Source organism: Telmatherina bonti (assembly GCF_933228915.1).
Source record: "Telmatherina bonti genome assembly, chromosome: 21".
NCBI lineage: Eukaryota > Metazoa > Chordata > Actinopteri > Atheriniformes > Telmatherinidae > Telmatherina > Telmatherina bonti.
Window position 1 is genome coordinate 4,827,751 of NC_136630.1, and position 21,444 is coordinate 4,849,194.

The following is a 21,444-nucleotide window of genomic DNA, read 5'->3' on the forward strand; positions in this document are numbered from 1 at the left end:
CCCCCCCCCCCCCCCCCCCCCCCCCCCCCCCCAACCCATGAGTTCATAGTAACACTAATCTTGTCTTTCTATCTGTCATAGGATAGAAAATGTGCAGAATATGTTACAAATGCAACTTTGTAGACTGTTATCGTGTTCACAGTGGTGATACGTTACTGAGGATATTAGACTCAGCAGCAATTAAGCCTCTAAGTGTGGAGAATATTTCAGCTATAAACTGTATGGACGTTTTAAGCTCTCATGAATCACTGTAAATATACTTTGATGTTCCACACAAGGACGCTCAGACTCAGTAAAGCTTCCAAAACACTTTAATTTTTATCCTCTGTGCCTCCCAAACGAGAAGCTCACAAACAACATTTCCTTGGTGAGTTTTAACAAGGCAGTGACACATGTAGCTCACTGTGTGTATAGCATAAACGGAACATTGCCTTAACCTGCACCAGTCTAAAAAACAGTCAGACGGATCAGACCTCTACGTGTAAAAAGATTCGTACGAGCTGGCTCGACTCTAAAACACAACAGCATATAACAGCAGTAAATATAGCCATGTCCTTCATTCACATTGATAGAAAAAAAGAACAAAAATAGGTGACCATGAGCTCAAAAACAGGAAATCACGTCCACCCTCCTGCTTCGTTAACCCTTCATTTAATACTTTAATAGGAGCGAAAGCAGGCTGTAATATCTCATGCTTTATTTACATTCAGAAATGAGGCGGATGTTCGCTGCAGCTGCTTTCAGCGTGTGGACGCAGCTCGACTGGGTGACTTTCACTTGAGCATCGCAGAGCCGTTACCAAGGAAACCAGCCATTTCCATGTGAACCAGCGCCATGGAGATCCAGCAGCTGCTCTTTGATGAACATGAGCGGTGATGACACATGGAGAGAGGCGATGGGGGGGGCGGCCAGAGTCTGATTACATGATTGTTCATCACTTTTTGGATTTTTATTCAGTGCAATTTTCAAATATCCCCAAAAACTTAAGTTTGTGATCAGATTTCTGATCAGTTTCACAGCTGATTGTATCAGTTTGGTTAAAGCACAGCTGATGTTCATACCAGGAGCCAGGCTGGGTTTGGTTTACACTCACATCTGGTGTCAGACATGATCAGGGGGATTTCGGGTCTGCTCTCGCTGTTTCACAGACCATGCCACAGGACTGGATTAGGTCAGAATATGCAACTCCTTCAGACCTGCATCTCTAGTTTTATGTCTTCTGATTAAAATGAAAGACTTTGGACTTAAATGTAACTGAATATAAACAGAATAAAAACTTAATCAAATAGGCTTTGAATTCATTTTAAAGGAAATGTAACTTAGAACAAATATCTTGAGCTCAAATTACATAAATCTGCAAATTAGTTGTTAAATACTGGTGTGAAATGTTGTCCTTCAGGTTTGTTTGGAGTCTCTTAAACTTGTAATTCTCCAGGTTCTCAGACTGGGGAACAAACGGCGCTTTTGCTGTAATTATTCACATTAAAAGCTCGTTCATTTTACTCTGCTTCATTTATCAGAGTTGCAGAGGAAATATTCACACATCGCACTAAGATATAGTTAAGGAAGGGATATTCTCACCATTCTGACTCTGTTTTTTCTTTCTTTAGTCAAACCCGTAACCTTTTTCATTTGTGCCGTCTTTATTTACCGCCACCAGTGACTCATAAACTTCCTAATAATCCCATGTGGTTGCACAACTTACATCACTATGGGTGTAAAACTGACTCCTGAAAAGTTGGTCCAGGACTTAAAGTATTTAATCTGATGTGCAGTATGAAGAGGAAACACTTGATTAAATGTCTGTTTCTGTAATTTGCTGACATTGTGGGGTAGTTGATGAAGGCTGGGGGAGATCAAAACTTTGTCAATATGATGTCAGGACACAATCTCAGCTGATAAAATCCAACATTACTGAATGCACTTTGTCTTTTGCAAGGATTTAAAGTGCCTTTTCTCTTTCTCTGAATGTGGTTCAACTGGAAAAAAGCAGAAAATATGTTTTAAATTGACTGAAAATAAGAACTTTTGGCAGCCATGCAGTGAAAGTCAGACATCGTAACAGCTCCATGTTAAAACATGTTAACAGAGATGGCAGCGTGTTTATCATGAAAGAGGCTTCCATACTGGTTCTGAATATGTCTCAGTGGAATTGGCCACATTACAAACAGCAGAGTCAAACAATATTAATAAATACACAACCGTAAAGTCAAGTTACAAACCTGTTCAAAGCTAGGAGATGTCAGTTCTGCCAACAATTTACACAAAAACCTTCTGAAAACACCAGAGTGAGCGACAGAAAGTAAAGATGAGACGTGCAGATAAAAGTTAGATCTTGTAGGGCCACAAGTATTCATGAGTCCTGATCCTTTAAAAGTTTCTTTTCAATCTATTTTCCTCTCTGATTTATGGTTCGGTTTACAAAACATCAGGCAGTATGTGAGAAATAGCAATCATAAAGTCCTTCCCTTGTCTAAAAACAACAAAAAGCCCCCAAAACAACGTAAACAACATGGGAAAAAACCCACATAAAACCTGGAAAATGCTTAAAAACGAGTGAAATGACAGCAGATAAAGTTTCCACGCTGCTGCAGCATCAACATGACGGAGAGACTCAACATCCAGCCGGAATAGGAAATCCTGTTTTAGAAACTGTACAAAACAGGAGCTGATCCTGGATGAAAGAACAGAAATTCAACTTTCAAGGCTTCTTGGAACATCCAGCTCAGTCTCAGCGTGAACATCGTCACACACACTCTCACATACACTCCACCTCACAAACAGACTTTTACATCCATGGTAACACAAACAGGTCCTGTCTCATGTAGCCCTGCGATACCCATCCCCTAGGTCAGGGTGTGAGGGGAGATGCTGTGCATATTCACTGCAGATGCAGCAGGTGTGATTATGGCTGAAATAGAGGAACTGAACCCAATGCTGACAGCTCCCCCTGCTGGTTGGATGCTGGCGCTGCAGCTGATCTTTTAAAGCCTGAGTAGAAAATGGCTATGCATCGACGATGCTATGAGGTGTTCATGGCTACTTACTATGACACAGTTCAAATCCAAGACCAGTCTGCTCAAACACACACACACACACACACACACACACACACACACACACACACACACACACACTCCTAAACTAGACATTTCTTTGTCATATTTTCATCCCTTTTCTACTTTTCTTTTCTTTTCTGTTTACATTCCTCACATTTTCATGCATCTCTAACAACTCGGATCCAGTTATAATCATGCTATAAGGTTTTGGCTTCACATGAATTTGTTTTTAACCTGATCATAAACACCTTTACTAATCTCTGACAGGTACATAGGACTTTTTTTTTTTTTTTTTTAACTAATATTTATATAGTATGTCATATAAAAAAGAAATACATGTGATTATCATGTAGCGCTTTTGGGACTAACAAGAAGTAATCTGAGTGTTCCTAATGCATCATCACATCCGTGTGCTGAATATATTGCAAATATACTGTCATATATCCTACAATATAAGCAGGTGGTGCATTATATACAGTACAACATGTTCTGGATGTTTACAGAGTACGGATAGCACATTTCTGTTTACATCTTAGATATCGTGTTTGATCGTATACGTGACATACACAGAGGTTCAACAGCAACAGATGATGGAAATCTACATAAAAATACTAAAAAACATGAACATTCAGGGTCTGCCTGGTGAGTGTCAACAACAGGAGGTTGTAAATGAGCGGTTGGAAGAACAGACAGGTTACACGGCATGACGATGACGATGATGACCCGACAGAACCCAGAGAGAAGCTTTTTACGCTCTCAGTTTTTGCCCTCAAAGTATTAAAAGCCCTAAACGAAGCTGTGCTGGATGCAGGCATGCGGATCACTGCGAAAAACATTCGGCCAAGTAAGAGAACTGAAGCACGTCACGGGACTGAAGCGAAAGCAACCAGGAAAGGTTTGTTCATGTCGATGTGTGTTAGGAACGGATGCCGTCGACTCTACCGGCATTCTGCAGCCGGACGACGGCAGGGGCTGCATCAACTCGCCGTGTGGTACGGCGCAGACGAATGCACCTTCAGCTGCTCCAACCCGTCGTCTCCGGCTCCTGCGTGGAATGTGAACACACCGTGAAGATGTGGCAAAAGAAAGGAGCTGGAATGTGGTGGCTCCATAACATCTGCTAAGTCTGTTCCAGCACTTGGCATCAGAGCGGCGGTGGAAACTCAACTGAAACCAAATCATCAGTCGTCTACAATGTGATGACAATTTAAAGTGTGTAAACATGTTTGGTCCCAAACGGAGAAAAAGACAGAGGAAGAAAAGGTCGGAGAACGTGGCTGGAGAGGTGCCCTGACAGAACTAAAGGGAAAGGTGCTGGATGAAGGTCCCTGCGTGGCGCCCTGTTGGATCCGTGCGCAGCCGCTTTATCTCTGCAGTCTGCTGCTGCACTCCAGCTCTTAAAAACACCTCCTCTCTGGGGATCGCTGACCTCCCAGCTGGTCCTCCTGCACCCATATCCTCGCTGGTGTTTCCCAGCCACGGAGCCAGTCACAGGATCTGATCCTCATCTGTCAGATGAGAAGATCGGGGTGCCGGGTGGGGCATCATGATTCGGGGGAGGGCGTGGGGGAGACCCCTCACTCCTGCTCCCCCTTCAAGCAGAGCTCCAAACCCTCCTGGATCTCTAATAAAAACCTGTGCAGGGAGACAGCTTGCCGCTGGCAGTGCAACGCCGTGCCGCTCCCGGCGCCCCCCGCCACGCCTCACTTCTTGACGGCCTGGCGGTAGCTGTGTCTCTGGCCTTCCTGTCGAGGCTTGCTGCTGCTGCAGGCGCTGGCTCGGCTGCTGTTCCCTCCATCCCTGGTGCTGCTGGCTTGGCTACTGTCCTGCAGCGTGGGGCTGGAGTGCGCCCTCTGCAGGCTGTTGTCCTCCAGGAGCAGCGACTCAAACAGAGACAGGTCGTCTTCTCCACTTTGGATCTTGGCTCGCAGCAGCATGATGTAGGTCCTGTACCGCGTTTTCTGCAGGATGAGACAAAAACAGAAGGTTTTCAGCTGGAAAACAAACATAGATAAGAGTTTTCACGTCTCTCTTTGAGTTGAGCTCACCTCAAAGTCCAGATACTCGTCCCGTTGGCGGTACTCCTCCAGCTCGCGCCCTTTGACTTTACGGTCGGGAGGATAAGATCGCAGCTCAGTCAGGTCAGTGGAGATAGCTCTGTATCGGGTCTCATGGGATTTGACCTGCTCCTCCTAAAAGCAGAAGGAGCACGAAGAAACAATCCATTACTGACTTGACTGACAACACGACGCTGAAGCACAACAAGGTAGAACAACTTTCAAATCATAAAGCAAAGAGCCACAGTGATGCTTGTTCCATCGGCCAATCAGCTCCCTCTAAAACAGCTGTTTTCATGAACAGATACCTCAGGCAGCTTCGACATCGTCCCCGGCAACAGCGGCCGGCTGAACTTCTTCTGGGAGCCGATGGCTGCTGGAAAGGGAGGAGATGAGAACATCGCAGCCACCGTGTTGATGCGAGTGATCCAAGACTGCATCTGCTCAGCATTCCTGTGATGGATAATTCATGCACACACACACACACACACACACACACACATAACAGTTACATAAAATGGATTAGAAACACCCAAACACACACACTTGTGTCGAAACGCTTCCCCTCTGTGGTGCTCTGCTCCAACATCAGCATGTGTGGCTAACTTTTACCATCAAAGAGGTAATTATGAGAGAATTCAGTCCTGCTGTTGACAAAGACATGAATTTGAAGCCAATTAATGCACAAGAGGAAAACGGGCCTGTTTTACACTAACAGACCCGTTAGGGACCCCAGAGAAGCTTCAGATGGAATCAGACAGCCTTGCTGAAAACTCCCAGGAGAGACGGAGAGAAAACGGGATGGAGAGACAAAGAGGAGAGATAAAGGAGGAGGAGAGGGGTGCGGTATCTGGGACAAATGCAAGCTGCAACTGGAGCACAGAGCCGGTCCAAGTGGGGGTTGAAACATGTGGCCACTCATGTGCCGCTTCCTGGATCCTACCAACACACTCACACCTCCACCTTCGCTCAGACTTTGATCTGCATCATTCAAGGCTAATGGCGCCGTTAGCAGATGTATTTACATGGTCAGAAGGTACGTGCACACGTACGTGCAGTTTCACACCAACAAACAGCATCAGTGGAGACACAGTAGAAAACAGACTCATGTCGATAAACTGATGCAAGCAGCGAGTCGCTGTGTGAGAAGAGATCTTAAATCATATCTGCTTTATTCCTCTGGGTTTATCTGGACTACTTACATTTAAAGCTTTTATATCCTCAGTCAGTTTACATTAGGTTAGACTTCCTTCCTCGTTTAGCATACGTAAAGTAAAAGATGTGTGTAGAATTAAAAATGTGTGTATTCATTTAAAATGTGCATAAAAAATCATAAACCAAATGTTTTTCATGTTTGAATATCATTCAGACACCTGCAACTTTATAAAAATAACTAATATTATGCACAATTTTTCAAAATAATTATAATTAATAATGTATAATAATTTATAACGTAAAGTTGCAACATTTAGCAAAATGCTAAACAAACAAACAGTTTTTATATCACAAGTATAATGTTTCTGTATTTCTGCCACCAGTGTTGCTATGATGTAAAAGTTATCATCACTGATGTCCTGAATCAAAGTGATTCAACTTACAACAGCCCGATTTGATTTTTATTCAGTCTGACTCAATAAAAAAGGAGCATAAATATCTATAAATGAATCAATATTATTAACATTTGCAGATAACTATGTTTGTAAAACACCGAGCCTGTTTACATGAATTCAAATATCTATACTGTAAAACACTGATACAACACGTCTACATGCTCGTCTGAAATACGATCTACGGAAAGATTGTTGTCTACATTTAGCAGATTTATTTTGGTAAATCATTTCCTGTTATTGTCTACACATCCGGTGCTTGTTAAACACAGCGGAGCGTCAGCGGCTAACATGAGAAGCAATGATCAGGTAAATAGTTCGCAGGGGAATGTGATCCAAATATAAATGAAAAAATCCAAATTTGGCCTCATCTCATCTGATTTTGGTTAATAGGTGCCTTTTTACATCAGCGAGCACGTCAAACCAACTTTATTTAGTTAATACTGACCAGCTGCTGAGCAGTAAAATAATAAGAATATATAAACATAAACCAGCAAAAGCAATTTATTCTCCTTTCTTATGAAGTTTCTGATGCTTTTCCAGCCTTAGTTGTGGATGATTTTTCATCGGGTGTCCAGAAACTAAATAGAGATAAGCTGCATTTTAAAAATCCGAATTTGGCGTCATCTCAGCGACAGAAGCCGATTTCGTTTGAAAGTGACACATGAAACCTTCCAACAGTAAATATATGCTAAGATCCTGCAGAGCATTTGAAAAGAGGAGCAGAAAAACACTTGACCATCCTCAGATATAGCAGCAAGGATAAATAAAAAGATAAAATAAAATAAATAAGATCACAATAAATAAACATAAATGAATGAATAAATACAAAATAAAAATATTTGGGAAGTAAAAGCAATCTGTAGGATAAAAACCAGGATTAGAGCAGGAAGTTTAAAAGTCACAATGATAAAGAAAGCGGAAGAACTAAGTCCAATTCAGGGTCACAGAGAGCTGGAGCCTGTAGCAAAAAAAAAAAAAAAAAAAGGATAAATAAATAGAATAAATAAAATAAAGACACTATTTCTTCTTCTTGAGCTCATAACGCTTTGTCCGCCAGCTTGGGACTAAAACCAATTGGGCGACTGACCGGAAAAGGAAACATTAACCTCTTCATTCCCACCCGGTCGCCGGCAGTTCAGTCGCACATGTTAACGCCATACGGTGGAGAATTTAAAAAAATGTCTTACATAAACTGATACTGAACCAATTACATTTGAATAGATTCAAATCATTAAATACATTTAAAAAATCCTGCTCTTTTAATGTTTTGCAGGATTTTGGCCACTGACAGCCACCATCCACTTGGCATTTGAAGTTGATGCTATTTCCATCTTTACCACTAGATGGAAGTATTTTTTACAGACACCCTTTAAAGTCTGTTAAACTTCATCAGAGATAGTTCGAAACAATGAAATGAGGTCATGTGAAACCGTTCATGTATCTGTGCAGAAGCTGGGTAGTTTACTGAAATAATTCTCTCATTTTTCAAGAATGATCTGGTTTTTGTAGCAAAGTGTGTTTTTTCTGCATGGTTTATTTTCATGCTTCACGACTCCTGATACAAAAAAAAAAAAAAGATGAACCCCGAAGCTTTTCATCAAGTTCTGCAGAAGCCTTTTAATGACCCTTTAATTTGAATGAGGCGTTTGAATCAGGGAAAGATATAAAACCTGCAGAGCATTGGGCCATCAGGACAAAGACGCTGAGGTGGCTTGGCCAAGTCAGGTTTTTCACAGCACAGGAACTCTTCTGACTCAGGTTGGGGTTGAAAACATGCTCAAGAATCCAACTCTGATTAAAAATGTGATAAAAAATTCAAATTTTTTCAAATAAATTCAATCTGCAGCAGAACAACAAACCCAAACATGCAGCTGAAGGTATAAGAATCATTGCAATCAACAAAAGTGCTGCAACAGATTGGGCGACCCCCACAGAGCCCCGACTGCATGGATCATCACGGAGTCTGGAATTGCATGAATGATGCTTGGCAGCAAGCTGACACACCAGATGGTTTATTATATACAACCATCTGGGAAACTGTCATTGGAAAGTGTCTGGAAAGTGGAAAACATTCAAAAATACTTAGAAATAGCCTGAATAAGTCATTTGTCTATTTCCATCCCAACAGATAAACTTCAGCCTGTTAGATCAATAGTGGGCTGGTCAATCAACCTCCTGCCAACAGCTGATAGGAAAAAACATGAAACAGCTTTTTTTATCAGCAAAACTCCAGCGTTGATGTTTGTTTTCTAAAAATGATACAACTGAGGAGGTAAGCAGCTACGTAAACCTTTACAGGACCAACCAAAGCTGATCAGAACAAAATACACCTGAACCTAGCAGTTCACTTGTTGTTTTCATTACCAAGATATAACTGAGAGATAAGGTAAGATCCGTTCCTGGTGAAAACAATCCATGAAGAGTTCAAATTCCTCACAAGTTAATAACAAGAGAATATAAATATCTTTGCTTCAGTTTGTTTTAGCACTGATAAGCTGCACCGAGACAATATTGTGGGTGCAGTATTGTGTCAGTTTAGGCTATTGCAGGGAGGGATGGGGACAAAAGATAAATAGATAAATAAATAAATAAATAAGTAGTAAAATAAATAAGAAAAAAACAATATCACTGCCTCTAGCACTACATGGCAACACCTTCGTGCAACTGGACTCGCAGCAGTCTGATTCGCAGCTGTCTATGATGTCCCTGCTTGTGTTGATCTCACTCCTGAGGTGTTTTTAGTCAGATCTCCATACTACCCTTAAAGGGGAAGTCCGGAGAAGTTTTTTTTCCCTATATGTGCTTAAATTTGTGCGTTTTTAAGGTGCTTTCCTACCCATCAATTGATGCAGAAAATGGAGCGATACCACCGGATATCGTGGGGGGAGTGTTGAGTTGAATGACTGATATGCAACCAGCAAAAGAAACAAACTATAGAAGAAGAGAACCAAGAAGAAGATGACACAGAAATCACTAACTAAAAAGCATCTGAAGAAAAAGCAAAAGAAGTTGAGAACAACAAAAAACAAAAATCTTCCAAAACTGAGTCATGTCACTTTAACGTAGAGATTTGTCCTTTTAGTCTCAAGCTTAGCTTCGTAAAGTTGCAGTAAACTAGTTGTTTAAAGGCGTCATTTACATTTAATTCAGGCGCAAACTGTATTTAAAACAGTTTAAATCAGTGTCAAAAACAATATAAACAAAAGAAATGTCAGTGTTTAAACATGCATTCTATCGAACAGCCAGTAGGGGGCGACTTCTTTAGCTGCAAAGATGTCAATCTAAATTTCCTTGTTTAGTTCATGGTTTTAACATTTAGTGTTACATTAGCTGCTTCTGGTCAAATTTAGAGTAAAAAAAATGATAAAACCAATTTGTATTAAGAAGTGTTCTGCTGTGATCGACAAACTTCTACCTACTGGGGATGCATGGCATCCAAGTCTCTCTGTCACGTCCACGGCTTACATTTAACGCTCAGATATAAAACAAAACAAAACAAAACATCAGAACACTTAAAGATAAAAAAAAAAAAAAAAAATAGAGCACAAATAGCATTAATGATTTCAGTGAGATTTGCTTCCCACTAGCGTGGCTTTTGTAGTCTTAAGAGTCATAACTTTACGACTGCCACATCCATTGCTTGAATTTTCTGGATTAAAATAATTTTTGTCAAGGAATATCATCAAAACTACTGATTGTAACAGCAGTCCAACAATTTCCTCATTCACCTCCATAAGCAGAGGTTTTCCCTTCTGTTTGGTTTAGCTCCTTAGACCTGCAATCCATTTAGCTGAGGAGCTCACAGGAGGGAACACTTCTAAGCAAACCAGAGCATGCAGATGAATGAGCCGAGCTTCAGTCGGACTGAAAGCAGGTACTTAAATTTATATTTAGTATTTTGTGTAACATTTTGTTTTGGAGAATCTACAGAGGCGAGGAGGTCAAAATAACGTTAGTACGACCCAAAGAGCCTGCTAGAGGGCCTCAGAGCTGCAGAGACTGTTGATGTTTTGTAAAAGAAGCTCGAGATGTACCTACTTAGTTTTTAACTGGATTCTATTTGATCTTAATTCATGTTTTATTTTATTATTCTATTTCATTCCATTTTATTACTTTTTTAGCCCATTATTTTGTGAAGTTCTCTACGTGTATATGTGCATATGTGTATACATTCATTCTTTCATCATCCTAACCGCTTAGTCCGATGAAGGGTCGCAGGGAAACTGGAGCCTTTGGAGTCTTTGGGCGAAAGGCAGGGAACACCCTGAACAGCTCGCCAGTCCATCACAGGGTGGATACATTTAAGCAGTATTTTAATTTATTATCCTTATTATTACTCTTATTGTTCTAGAAGAGATTTGATTTTTGTTTGAACTGTTTCACTCCAGTGTTTTCCTCATGGGGATCCTTCACACCAGGAGCTTTGCCTCCTCTGTCTTGGTATAGCTGCCATGGTGTTTTCCGGGCGGTCCTGCACTGCAGCCATACGGCTGTGGTGTGGGCTCTTGGCTGCCCTGATCGGGTTGATTACAAAGACGGCCTCTGTGGACATGGGCTGGCTGGATCCTGGTGTGATCGGATCCTCAAGACATTGTTTTCGACAATGTCAAGTCTCAAGAAAATGTCAAGCCAGGTGCTAATTATTTCTATTTTTTATACCAAGAGACAGAAATTCAGAAATTAGGATTTAGCAAGTTCATGTCTGCAGAGCGGGGTGAAGTTTTTTATGTATGTGCATGTATGTACATGTTTGTTATGTATGTGTAACTGCGTGTCAGAGAGATATTGATGTGTCTGTTTTTAAATTGCTATATTGGTAACTTTGGTGTGGAGAGACTTGTTTTGATACGCATAAATATATATATATTTTTTATCACTTTGTGTTGCCTTTGGCAGGAATCGCTTTAAAAATAAAGTTTGATTTAAATAGAATAGACTACACATTTAAACAGAAAACACAGCAGGTGTAGGTGCATTTAAAGCCATAATAATACAGTGCACAATCCACATTTGCCTTAAGTTAAACAAGGTGATGCATGAGAGCACAGATGTGGAAAAGAACAATTATTTTCACGTATAAATTTTAAATGACGCAGCAGAAACGGAGCATGCTGTTTAACAGAGCTATAATTATTTGTTTAGTGTATGTTTATGTCCATTTCAACTCAGTGAGGATAGACATTGAACATAGAAAGACTCACGGCGCCTGGAAGAGATAAACCCTCCAGTCAGCGGTCCGCAGGTAGAAGACGTTGGGTCTCTTGCTGTAGTCTGAAGCCTTCATTGCCAGAGAGTGGTGGATGGACACGGCGTTCTTCAGGTCCTCGTCAGAGAGCTGCTTATCAGGCCGATACTCCCCCTGACATGGCAAAGAGCAGTTAATGATGAGCTGAACTGGCACTTGTTCCTGCTAGGACGAGAGCTGATGCAGAGGAATCAGTGTTAGAAATAAATGCTGGCTGGTTGCAAGATTATGTCAAACTTGGGAGAGTGATTAAAAAATGGGCAAAAGAACCGTAATTCATGAGGAATTCTTGGTGGAGGATAAACTCTGAGGGATGTTCTGAGGGAAGAAATATTTGAAAAGTTATGGACTGATTTGCTTAGATTTTTATCAAATATATGTTGTGGCTTTCTGGTGCAGATTAATCCCAGCCAGTATGGCCACGTGAGGCCCATAAAGGTTAAATCTCGGCTGCATGGGCCCTACGTGGACAAGGTGGCTACGATATAGTGCCTATATGGGTCTTATGTAGCACACCAAGTTGGGCCTCATTTATGGCCCTAATCTGCAACCTTAACCCTTACGGCCCCACACATGGACATACTGGCTGGGAATATAGACTTAGGGGAACATAAACCTCTAGGATGATGGAAACTCCATTTATTTCACCACTGAAATAAATAAATATTTGGAACAAACTTGAATGCTAACAAAAATTTTAAAAAAACAATTACAAAAAAAATCTTTATGATTTTAATTGAACATTTATTTACTGAACATTTCACATTACTGTGGATATATTCCTGTGATGTGTTGGAACGGAAAAATCTCATGGTAATGTGTTGGAACAATAGACTGTATATATAAAAGATGGACGGAGCCTCCGTGGCGTCACCCGTAGGTTTCTGAAGAGCTGAATTGAAGCTCGGTGGACGGTTCCTACCATCACCATCTTGGCAGGGGCATGCGTGTCGTCTCTCCGGGAAAATACAAATATGGGCAAAGAGGTGGAGCTGAGAGAGGGGCTGTGAGCGTCATGGTGGATGATTGACATCAAATGAACTCCGAGCTTTCTGTAGCTAAGAGCTAACTGAGCTAACCGGGATGTAACAGGAGCTAACCAGCTAAAGGAGGTAAGAGGAGGTAAAGCTAAGTCACGTTGTTAACCTGCTAAAAACCGCGGTTGTTCTACGTTCTTCTGACTTGAAGCGGGAGATTGGGTACCTGTCAATCAAAAGGACACGCCCCTAAATATGCCGAACTTCGAGATTAAATTACTTTTAAATGAGCGATATATATGTATATATATATATATATATGTATATATATATATATATATATATATATATATATATATATATATATATATATATATATATATATATGTATACACATATGCACATATATATATATATATATATATATATATGTGTGTGTGTGTGTGTGTGTGTGTGTGTGTGTGTGTGTGTGTGTGTGTGTGTATGTATACATCTGTAGGTTGGTTTTTTTTTGTTTTTGCTTTTTTTTTTTTTTTAGGTTTTTCTTTCTCCTCTCTCTTTATCTCTTTCACTTTTCCTATGAGGTGTTTTCTCTTCTTTCTCTTTCTGTCTTTCTTCTGTCCTCTCCGGTCCAGCAGAACAAACTCTACAATTCAAACAATAACACAAAATAAATATAGAAATAAAAAATTCAGAAAGTCAAGGAGATCATTATATCAATAAAGCTTTCCTTGGCAAAGTAAATTTGCTCAGCAGAACACAGCATCTAGACCATCATTCTGTGTGCCTAATGCTGGACAAAACACACACAAAAAAACCCCCAAAAAAACGGGCGAGTTCGCCCCCACAGTTGCCATGGAGGTAAACCTGACCTATTAAACCGTAAAATAGATTTTTGAACCAGGCTGTAAACATGTTTATTTCTGCTGTGAAGTTGGTCTTTTTAACATGGGAGTCTATGGGGATTTGCTATGTTTTGCAGCCCCTAGTGGATGAAGGGAGAACTGCAGTTTTATACACTTCTGCCTAGGCTTCACTATTAACCGCCGGAGGTTGCTGCTTGGTCCTGCCTCAGAAAAAAACCAAACCTCCTGTTTTCTTTTTCATCTGCACCACATAAAGCAGCGCTACACAGCAACACAGCAGGGGGAATTATAGAGTTACTCAAGCTGCTGTGTCAGACTCGGTACATTTGGATCTGTCAGGACCTTTAGACCCGGTGGCACTGTCCTGCGTCGACTAAATGCGATTCACAGCCAGTCTGCAACGGAGGGGGGGGGGGGGACAGCAGGAAGCCATCAGAGTGAAGTGTTCAACATCCAGGCAGTGGATGCAGCTGATGGAGGGATGTGTGAGGACACTTAGAGGCTGTCCATCGCAGCCTCCTTCCCCTCTGAAACAACAGCAGGAGACCTCTTTATAACACCTCCGCATAGACTTCCCTTTTTGCCGCCGGAGGTTGCCGCTTGGTTGGAACAGGATTCTCATCATGATGTGGTGGAACGGAAGATTCTCCTGGTGATATGCAGCAGCTGTTCATATCAATATCATATCAATATAAGGAATGTTTCCAACACCTTGTTGAATCCATGACACAGAATTAAGGCAGTTCTGAGGGAAGAAGAGGGTCTGACATGGTACTCGTAATGTGGCCATGATAAAGTGACTGGTGAGGGTTTTATCCTGCTACATTGCTGTTTATTGTTCACAACGTTAAGCTTTCAGCAGAAACAAACACAGCTGCTCAACTTCACAAATACTAAAAGACACGTGTGTTGCAGTCAGTGAGTTTGAAACTGATTTTATGGAAGTGCTTCATGGTTTAACATTTCTGCTTTGCTGCTTTCTGACATTTAACATGATTAAATGGGCAGAGGATGGATAAATGGATGGATGAACACAGCACCATCCATCCATTCTACCCCCAAATTTTGTTATCTAGCATTACAGTCTAAACGTCGCCTTGCCTCATTTCCATCTCAAAATTTCTTATTTAGAAGATTTGAATCACAAATCAGACATATTGTGCATACGAGTGTGGAGTCCGGAGCTCAGGCTGGTTCAGCTTCCTCTCTGTTCAGAAAGAGGTCGGAGCAGCAGGAGGCTGGAATTCTGGCAGAAGTTGTCCCTCACCGAAGTCGGGCCGGTCGCCCGTATGGCTCCTCTGAGCGGTGCCATAGGCACCAGCATGTTATGTCACAACAGTTCCTCCACATAGAAACAGGAGGCATGAAGGAAACCGCCTCATTCTGTCGTCGCCAGTGTTGCTAAAATAAAGTGTTTTGTTTTTTTCAAATATGAACAATAAGGACAAATATTGACTTTGTTACAAATCCGCTGCTGTCAGGATGTTACTAGAGATGCAGTAAATCAGAATAGAGCCTTTTTACTGAATCTTTTAGCCTTTTGATTTCCCTTTTTTTTCCTTTAGAATTGGGATCATTGCAGGTCAATGACCAACACTACAAAAAAGTGTGATAAAAACATGTGGGATTATGGCAAGGGTGTCCAAAATTACATCAAGCATCACAGTCCAGCAGGTTTTCAATGCATCTCTGCTCCAACACACCTGGATTGCCTTAAATTGCAGCCAATGAAGCCAATGAAGTTTTGCACTACTTTATTATGAATCAGGTGTGTTGGAGCAGGGATACATGGAGAACCTGCAGGACTGTGGCCCTCGAGAATTGTAGCAGAGCACCAAAGTTCAGATAAAGTAAAAAAAAAAAAAAAAAGATAACACAAAAATGAAAAATGACCACAAGCGTGATGTTTCTTCAGTACTAATACAGTTTAACAGCCTGTTCTAACATGGTACCTCTGAATGGGCCCCTCTAAAGTGGGCCTGAGTACCACAGTCAGGTTTCTGTTTATAAATTTAATTAAAATTAATTAGGGAGAGCTGGACTCTATTATAAAACGAGCTCATTTCAAATTGATAAAATAAATTTAAAAAAAAACAAACTAAAAATATGAACATTTTTCCAGGAAGTTACAGGACGAAATGTTAAACCTTAAGGCTTTTTAAATAATTTTTCTACTATTTTGATTTATTTCCCTTCTGTACAACTAACTAGTAAAGCAATATTTAATGTGAGAAGAAATAATGAAATTTCAACAAATCTAAACTGCATGAGGTGTCAATGACATATTATCTTCAGACTAATAAATAACAAATTTATTTGTTGTTTAAACTCAGAATATTAGCTTTTTAGTTGTTTTACAAGACCTTTGAAAGATGATGTAGAGTCCAATCCTCAATGTTCAGTTTGAGCATTTGGATGTGATCTGACTTGTGGTTTATAGACATATCGATACAAACCGTTTTACTTTTAAAGACAGGACCTAAAAATCCACTTCATGAAGAACTTCATTATTTGCAGGTGTAATACTTAACAATACCTTCAGAACAGTTTCAGCTTGAATTAAAACTAATTTGTGAACATTAAATCAATAATATTCTGTCATAAATCATATTAATGTAAAGTGGTCCAACAACAGAACCCTGAGGGACCCCAAGAGAGAAATTTCACTGCACAAGTAAACATACATATAATGAGTTGAATAAAGTGATAAACTTACTTTCTGCAGATAGAGAATTAGCCCTTTTAGGATGGCATAGAAAGTTTTCCATCCTCTCTTTCCTCTCGGTGCTATGAGAAAAAAATTTTTTTTTTTAATATAAATGTAAACAAGGAAGATTCTGCATGTGTTATAAAAAACACAAAAATATACAATATCCTCTATTATAGGTACCATTTAGTGTCCAGAAGATGATATGACACATAATAACCACATTATTAAATCTAACTTTACATTGCATGAAAACTAGAGATGTTTGACATTATTGCAATATTGATATTATCGATATTATCATTGAAATACAATATCAGAAAATATCGCTATCAGTTTTTACTTTTATAATGACAAAACTTTTACACAGCAGGCACATATTATATATCAAACTCTTCAGCTTCACCTCCTTTAACTCAAAATGGCCAAATATAACAGATTTCATCAGTACTTTTCCATATATTTTTGTTTATTTGGCACAAATTGCTCCAAAAATATCGGTATCGACTGATATCTGTATTAAGAGTTAGACAAAATGGGTATATTGGATATCGGTAAAATAGCCAATATCAAACATCCCTAATGACAACCACAGGAAGATGCTGATTCGCTATAGGAACATCCTAACAGGTGATCATTCTTTTCAATTTTTCTATTTTAATGCAAATACATCGTACAAAAAAGTGAGAAGAAGCAGCAGCACATCTTTTTGTGATTGGTGTAGGTTGTAGAGAACATCATTTAACTTCATGTGTGTGTGGTTATACGTATGTGTAGGAATACTTTGTGTATATGAGTGTGTGTTTCAACAATACAATAAAGAAATAAAGCAATGATAATAAAATCAACAATCAGAGGGAAAATACTATGGTGAATAAACAATGAGGAAGGAATTAAATAAGGAAAAAAAGAAAGAAAAAGGGAAATGAAAATGAAAATAATCCCTGTTATACAACAGAAGACCGGTTTAACGTGCGTAGCTGAAGAGTAATGCTCTGCAGAGGTGGGCGAGCGTTCTGCAGCTCTGCACAGCAAACCGACCAGATCTTCCACAGCAGTAACACACTGAGTCAACATGAACTTTCAGGCCCGTACTTCTCTTTCCGTCTGAATCTGCGTGAACTTTGCGGACCAGGAAGCCGTTCTTGTACAGCAACATTCCAGACGGCTGCGTCCCGTCGGACAGGGGCTTCACACTGCTGCCCTCCCTCTTCATGGATCTGGAGGTGTCCGAGTCGCACAAGCTGTCCCCGAGCTCCGAAAACGACTTCCGCAGCTCTTCCTCATCACTATGGAGACAAAATTATGAAATAAATGAATCCATGGTGATCAACGCTAATGTGTCATGTCTCATTAGCAACATGAATACACACATCATCATTCATCCTGTTCCTCTGCCTCTCACTCTGCTTGCTGCATGAAGAATGGCGACAGGACGAGCAGCGATTGCACAAACTTCCACCCGTACGCTCGAGTAATGTTACTGTCAGCTGCTGTGTTTCCTCTTCAAGACATATAGAAGAGCCTGACTTTCCCCTCAAAGCTTTCAGTGTGTGTTTTCCTTTCCTCTCCGGTTCTCTGGAGAACAAAGTCCAGGCTCCTGGATCAGAACGCAGCAAAGCGAAAGAGTGACACCATCCATCTTGTTCCAGCTTTGAGGTGGAAAACAAGGGCATCTTCTCCCGAAGGGCCAACTGCTCTCAGAGATGCCGAAGAATCACAGTTTGTGTCGGCAAGACGCTGCAACAGGATACTCCTTTATAGACTTCAAGAAACACTGAAGGTGAAAAAAGCTTCTGAAGAAAACCTCTGCGTTTATTTTCTCTCTACTAAGTAAAATATTTTACAGAAGTATGAGGTTTAAAATCTTCAGCAGGCTGTATTTTCCATTATTTATTCTTCACATTGTGTTGATGTGCTTACTGATCACAATACATTATATCAACTGAATGGACGATGTGTCTGCCGAAGAATTCACTGATATGAAACAGTATCACAAGGGACTGAAGATAATTTGACATAAAAATCACAAAAAGGGACAAGAAAATCCTTTAACGTTTTTATTCCTGAGCTCAGGTGTTTAAAATGATCAATGTAGAAACAAAACAATCAGTTCTTGCAAAGACTTTGTATTTTCCGTCGTCCACGCTGCCGGTGCTTTCACAAAGCTGGAGTTCTTCCAAAACTTCTGAATGTAAACAAATACCTTCCACACATCTGTAAACACATGGCCTCAGGCTTCCAAGGCGCATCTCGTCGTTCAGGAGATCCACCATGCTGAGGAAGCGACTTGGAGCGGCGCTGAGCTGGTCACCGCACCTCGCCTAACCTGCTCTGTTTGCTCTGCAGTCCGCCTGAACACATAAAACTGCTTCTATTCATACTGCGGTCGCATTTAACTAAATCCGATATGGATCCCGTTCAGAACCACATTTAAAGTGGTCTGAAATGTGACAATGTGACTGTTCACACTGTCAGAAAGGAATCGGGTTACGTTTAACTGAAGTGAACGTAACATAAGTGTCCTTAACAAGGCACTGAACGCTGTCCGCTTCACCACCTCATCAAGCTCCACCTGAGCTCCCTGATTGCTCCTCATCTTCACCTGCTTCTGCTTGACTTAAACCCTCTCCTGTTTCTGTTTTCCTGCCAGCTGGTCAGCAGAGCGTCTCCTGATATCCAGCGTTCTGTCTCGTCTCCAGATTCCTGTTATTGACCCGTCTTATTCGCCGGATTTGTCTGGCCTTGTCCTTGTCGGATTCTTCTTGCCCTGTGTCTTGCCTGGACTCGGACCTCTGCTCCAAACGACAATGGATTTTTGCCTTCTCTACTGGATAAGTAGACTTTCTTTGCTTCTTGTTATGACCAAGCGGCAGCCTCCGGCGGTTAAAGGTGAAGCCTATGCGGAAATGCATAAAACTGCAGTTCCCCCGTCATCCACAAGGGGCTGCAAAACAGAGCAAATCCCCATAGACTCCCATGTTAAAAAGACCAACTTCACAGCAGAAATAAACACATTTACAGCAGAAATAAACATGTTTACAGCAGAAATAAACATGTTTACAGCCTGGTTCAAAAATCCATTTTAGGTTTAATAGGTCAGGTTTACCTTCATGACAGCTGTGGGGGGAGTGGATTTTTTTCTAACTCGTCCGTTTAAAAGTAATTTAATCTCGAAGTTCGGCATATTTAGGGGCGGGTCCTTTTGATTGACAGGTACTGATCTCCCGCTTCAAGTCAGAAGAACGTAGAACAACCGCGGTTTTTAGCCGGTTAACAACGTGACTTAGCTTTAGCCCGCTTACCTCCATTAGCTGGTTAGCTCCTGTTATCTCCGGGTTAGCCCGGTTAGCTCTTAGCTACAGAAAGTTTGGAGTTCGCTCGATGTCAATCATCCGCCATGACACTCACGGGCCCCCTCTCAGCTCCACCTCTTTGCCCATATTTGTATTTTTCAGGCGAGACGACACGCGTGATGCTGCCAAGATGGTGATGGTAGGAACCGCCCACCGAGCTTCAATTCAGCTCTTCAGAAACCTACGGGTGACGTCACGGAGGCTCCGTCTATCTCTTTATATACAGTCTATGGTTATGACCCATGCCTGTCCAACAACCACGTCTCTGGATTGCAACAGCTTTTCCGGAGCCAACCACCACTTCCTGCTGGACCAGACCCTCGTCTTCCCACTGAACTTCCCTCGTTTAAATAAACCTTACTTTATTCAGAACTTCATCCCTTTGTGTATGTGGATTTCTGGGTCCTGAAGGATCCCTCATTACATCCCCGATTAGGGCAGGGCGATATGAAGATGTATATCATCTGGACGACAGAAAATGTGAATCGTTTCATGAGAGTTTCATGAGAAAGCTCCTTTACTGCAGTGTTTTACGTCAAGATGCACTTCACAGCATTCACACTGCAATATATAAACAAACATGGAGGAAGATGGTAGCAGGCGTGTTTCAGAGGATAATTCACTAAAAGATGAGCAGCCAACCCAAACCGATGAACTTGTTCCTTAAAGAGGGACATTTCTGTCTGGATGGGGTTTGGATATAAAAAGACCGACGTGGAACCGACAACAGACCAGCTCACAGTCCCAACAACGGACTCCGACGCAACTAACTCATTTTATCACCTGCAGGAATCAGGATAAAGAACACAGAATAAAGAATAGAGTCAATAAAAGCAGCGTCAAGTGGAGGAGAAAGCTCAGAATAAACTCCAGACCAAACGCTGCAGCAGGTATTTACCTGTGGAACGTCATAGTTCCATAGTTCCCCCAGATGGAAGATCACTGCTGCTGTTGCCTAGCAACATCTGATACATAACTGATGACTGATACATTACACAGTTTTATATGGTTATGTATATCGTTATGGGGATGTAACGATATCAGGATATGAGATTGTGGTCGCCCAGCCCTACCCCCGATGTGTCTGTCGGCATGAGTGCTTCATGTGGCGTGAAGCGCTTCAAGTGGTCGACATGACTGGAAAAAGTATGAGTTCATTTATTGCGATTCACATTATTTACAAGATAAATTAAAAAACAAATGAAATGTTCTACGCTTTTTATCCAAAGGCTAAAATCTACTAGAATTGATCATCCATTATTATATTTAAAGAATTGTCGTTCCTGATGTTTGTGGACATAATTTTGAACATTAAGTGAAACAACTTGGTACCTCGGTGAGTATGACTGGACATAAATAGAAAAGTGTTAACCTTGCAGCTTTGTGTTAAACTTTTCGGAGCAGTAAGGGAAACGACTCCTTCAAGGCTCAGATCTGTTGCTGATGGATGAGAAGTTGTTCTGCACGGTGCTCATTACAAACACTCCTCTGAGATCTGGACTTATCTGTGACTATTTATTCCCACATGCCTCGCTCTAGGCGTTGATTTTTCTCACTTAATTGGATT

General features: G+C 41.0%; 1 protein-coding gene across 1 annotated transcript in view; it reads right to left on the reverse strand.

Annotated features, from left to right (window-relative positions):
* Window positions 1-352: 352 nt before the first annotated feature.
* The window catches only part of LOC306771611 (uncharacterized protein), a 137,702-nt gene continuing 116,610 nt past the window's right edge, over window positions 353-21,444 (reverse strand). The window contains exons 12-17 of the mRNA XM_079260853.1: window positions 17,617-17,810; window positions 16,531-16,601; window positions 11,928-12,085; window positions 5,425-5,569; window positions 5,108-5,251; window positions 353-5,020 (exon numbers count right to left, since the gene is read on the reverse strand). Coding sequence (XP_079116979.1) covers window positions 4,763-5,020; window positions 5,108-5,251; window positions 5,425-5,569; window positions 11,928-12,085; window positions 16,531-16,601; window positions 17,617-17,810 — 970 coding nt within the window. The 3' untranslated portion in view covers window positions 353-4,762. The remainder of the gene's footprint in view (window positions 5,021-5,107; window positions 5,252-5,424; window positions 5,570-11,927; window positions 12,086-16,530; window positions 16,602-17,616; window positions 17,811-21,444) is intronic.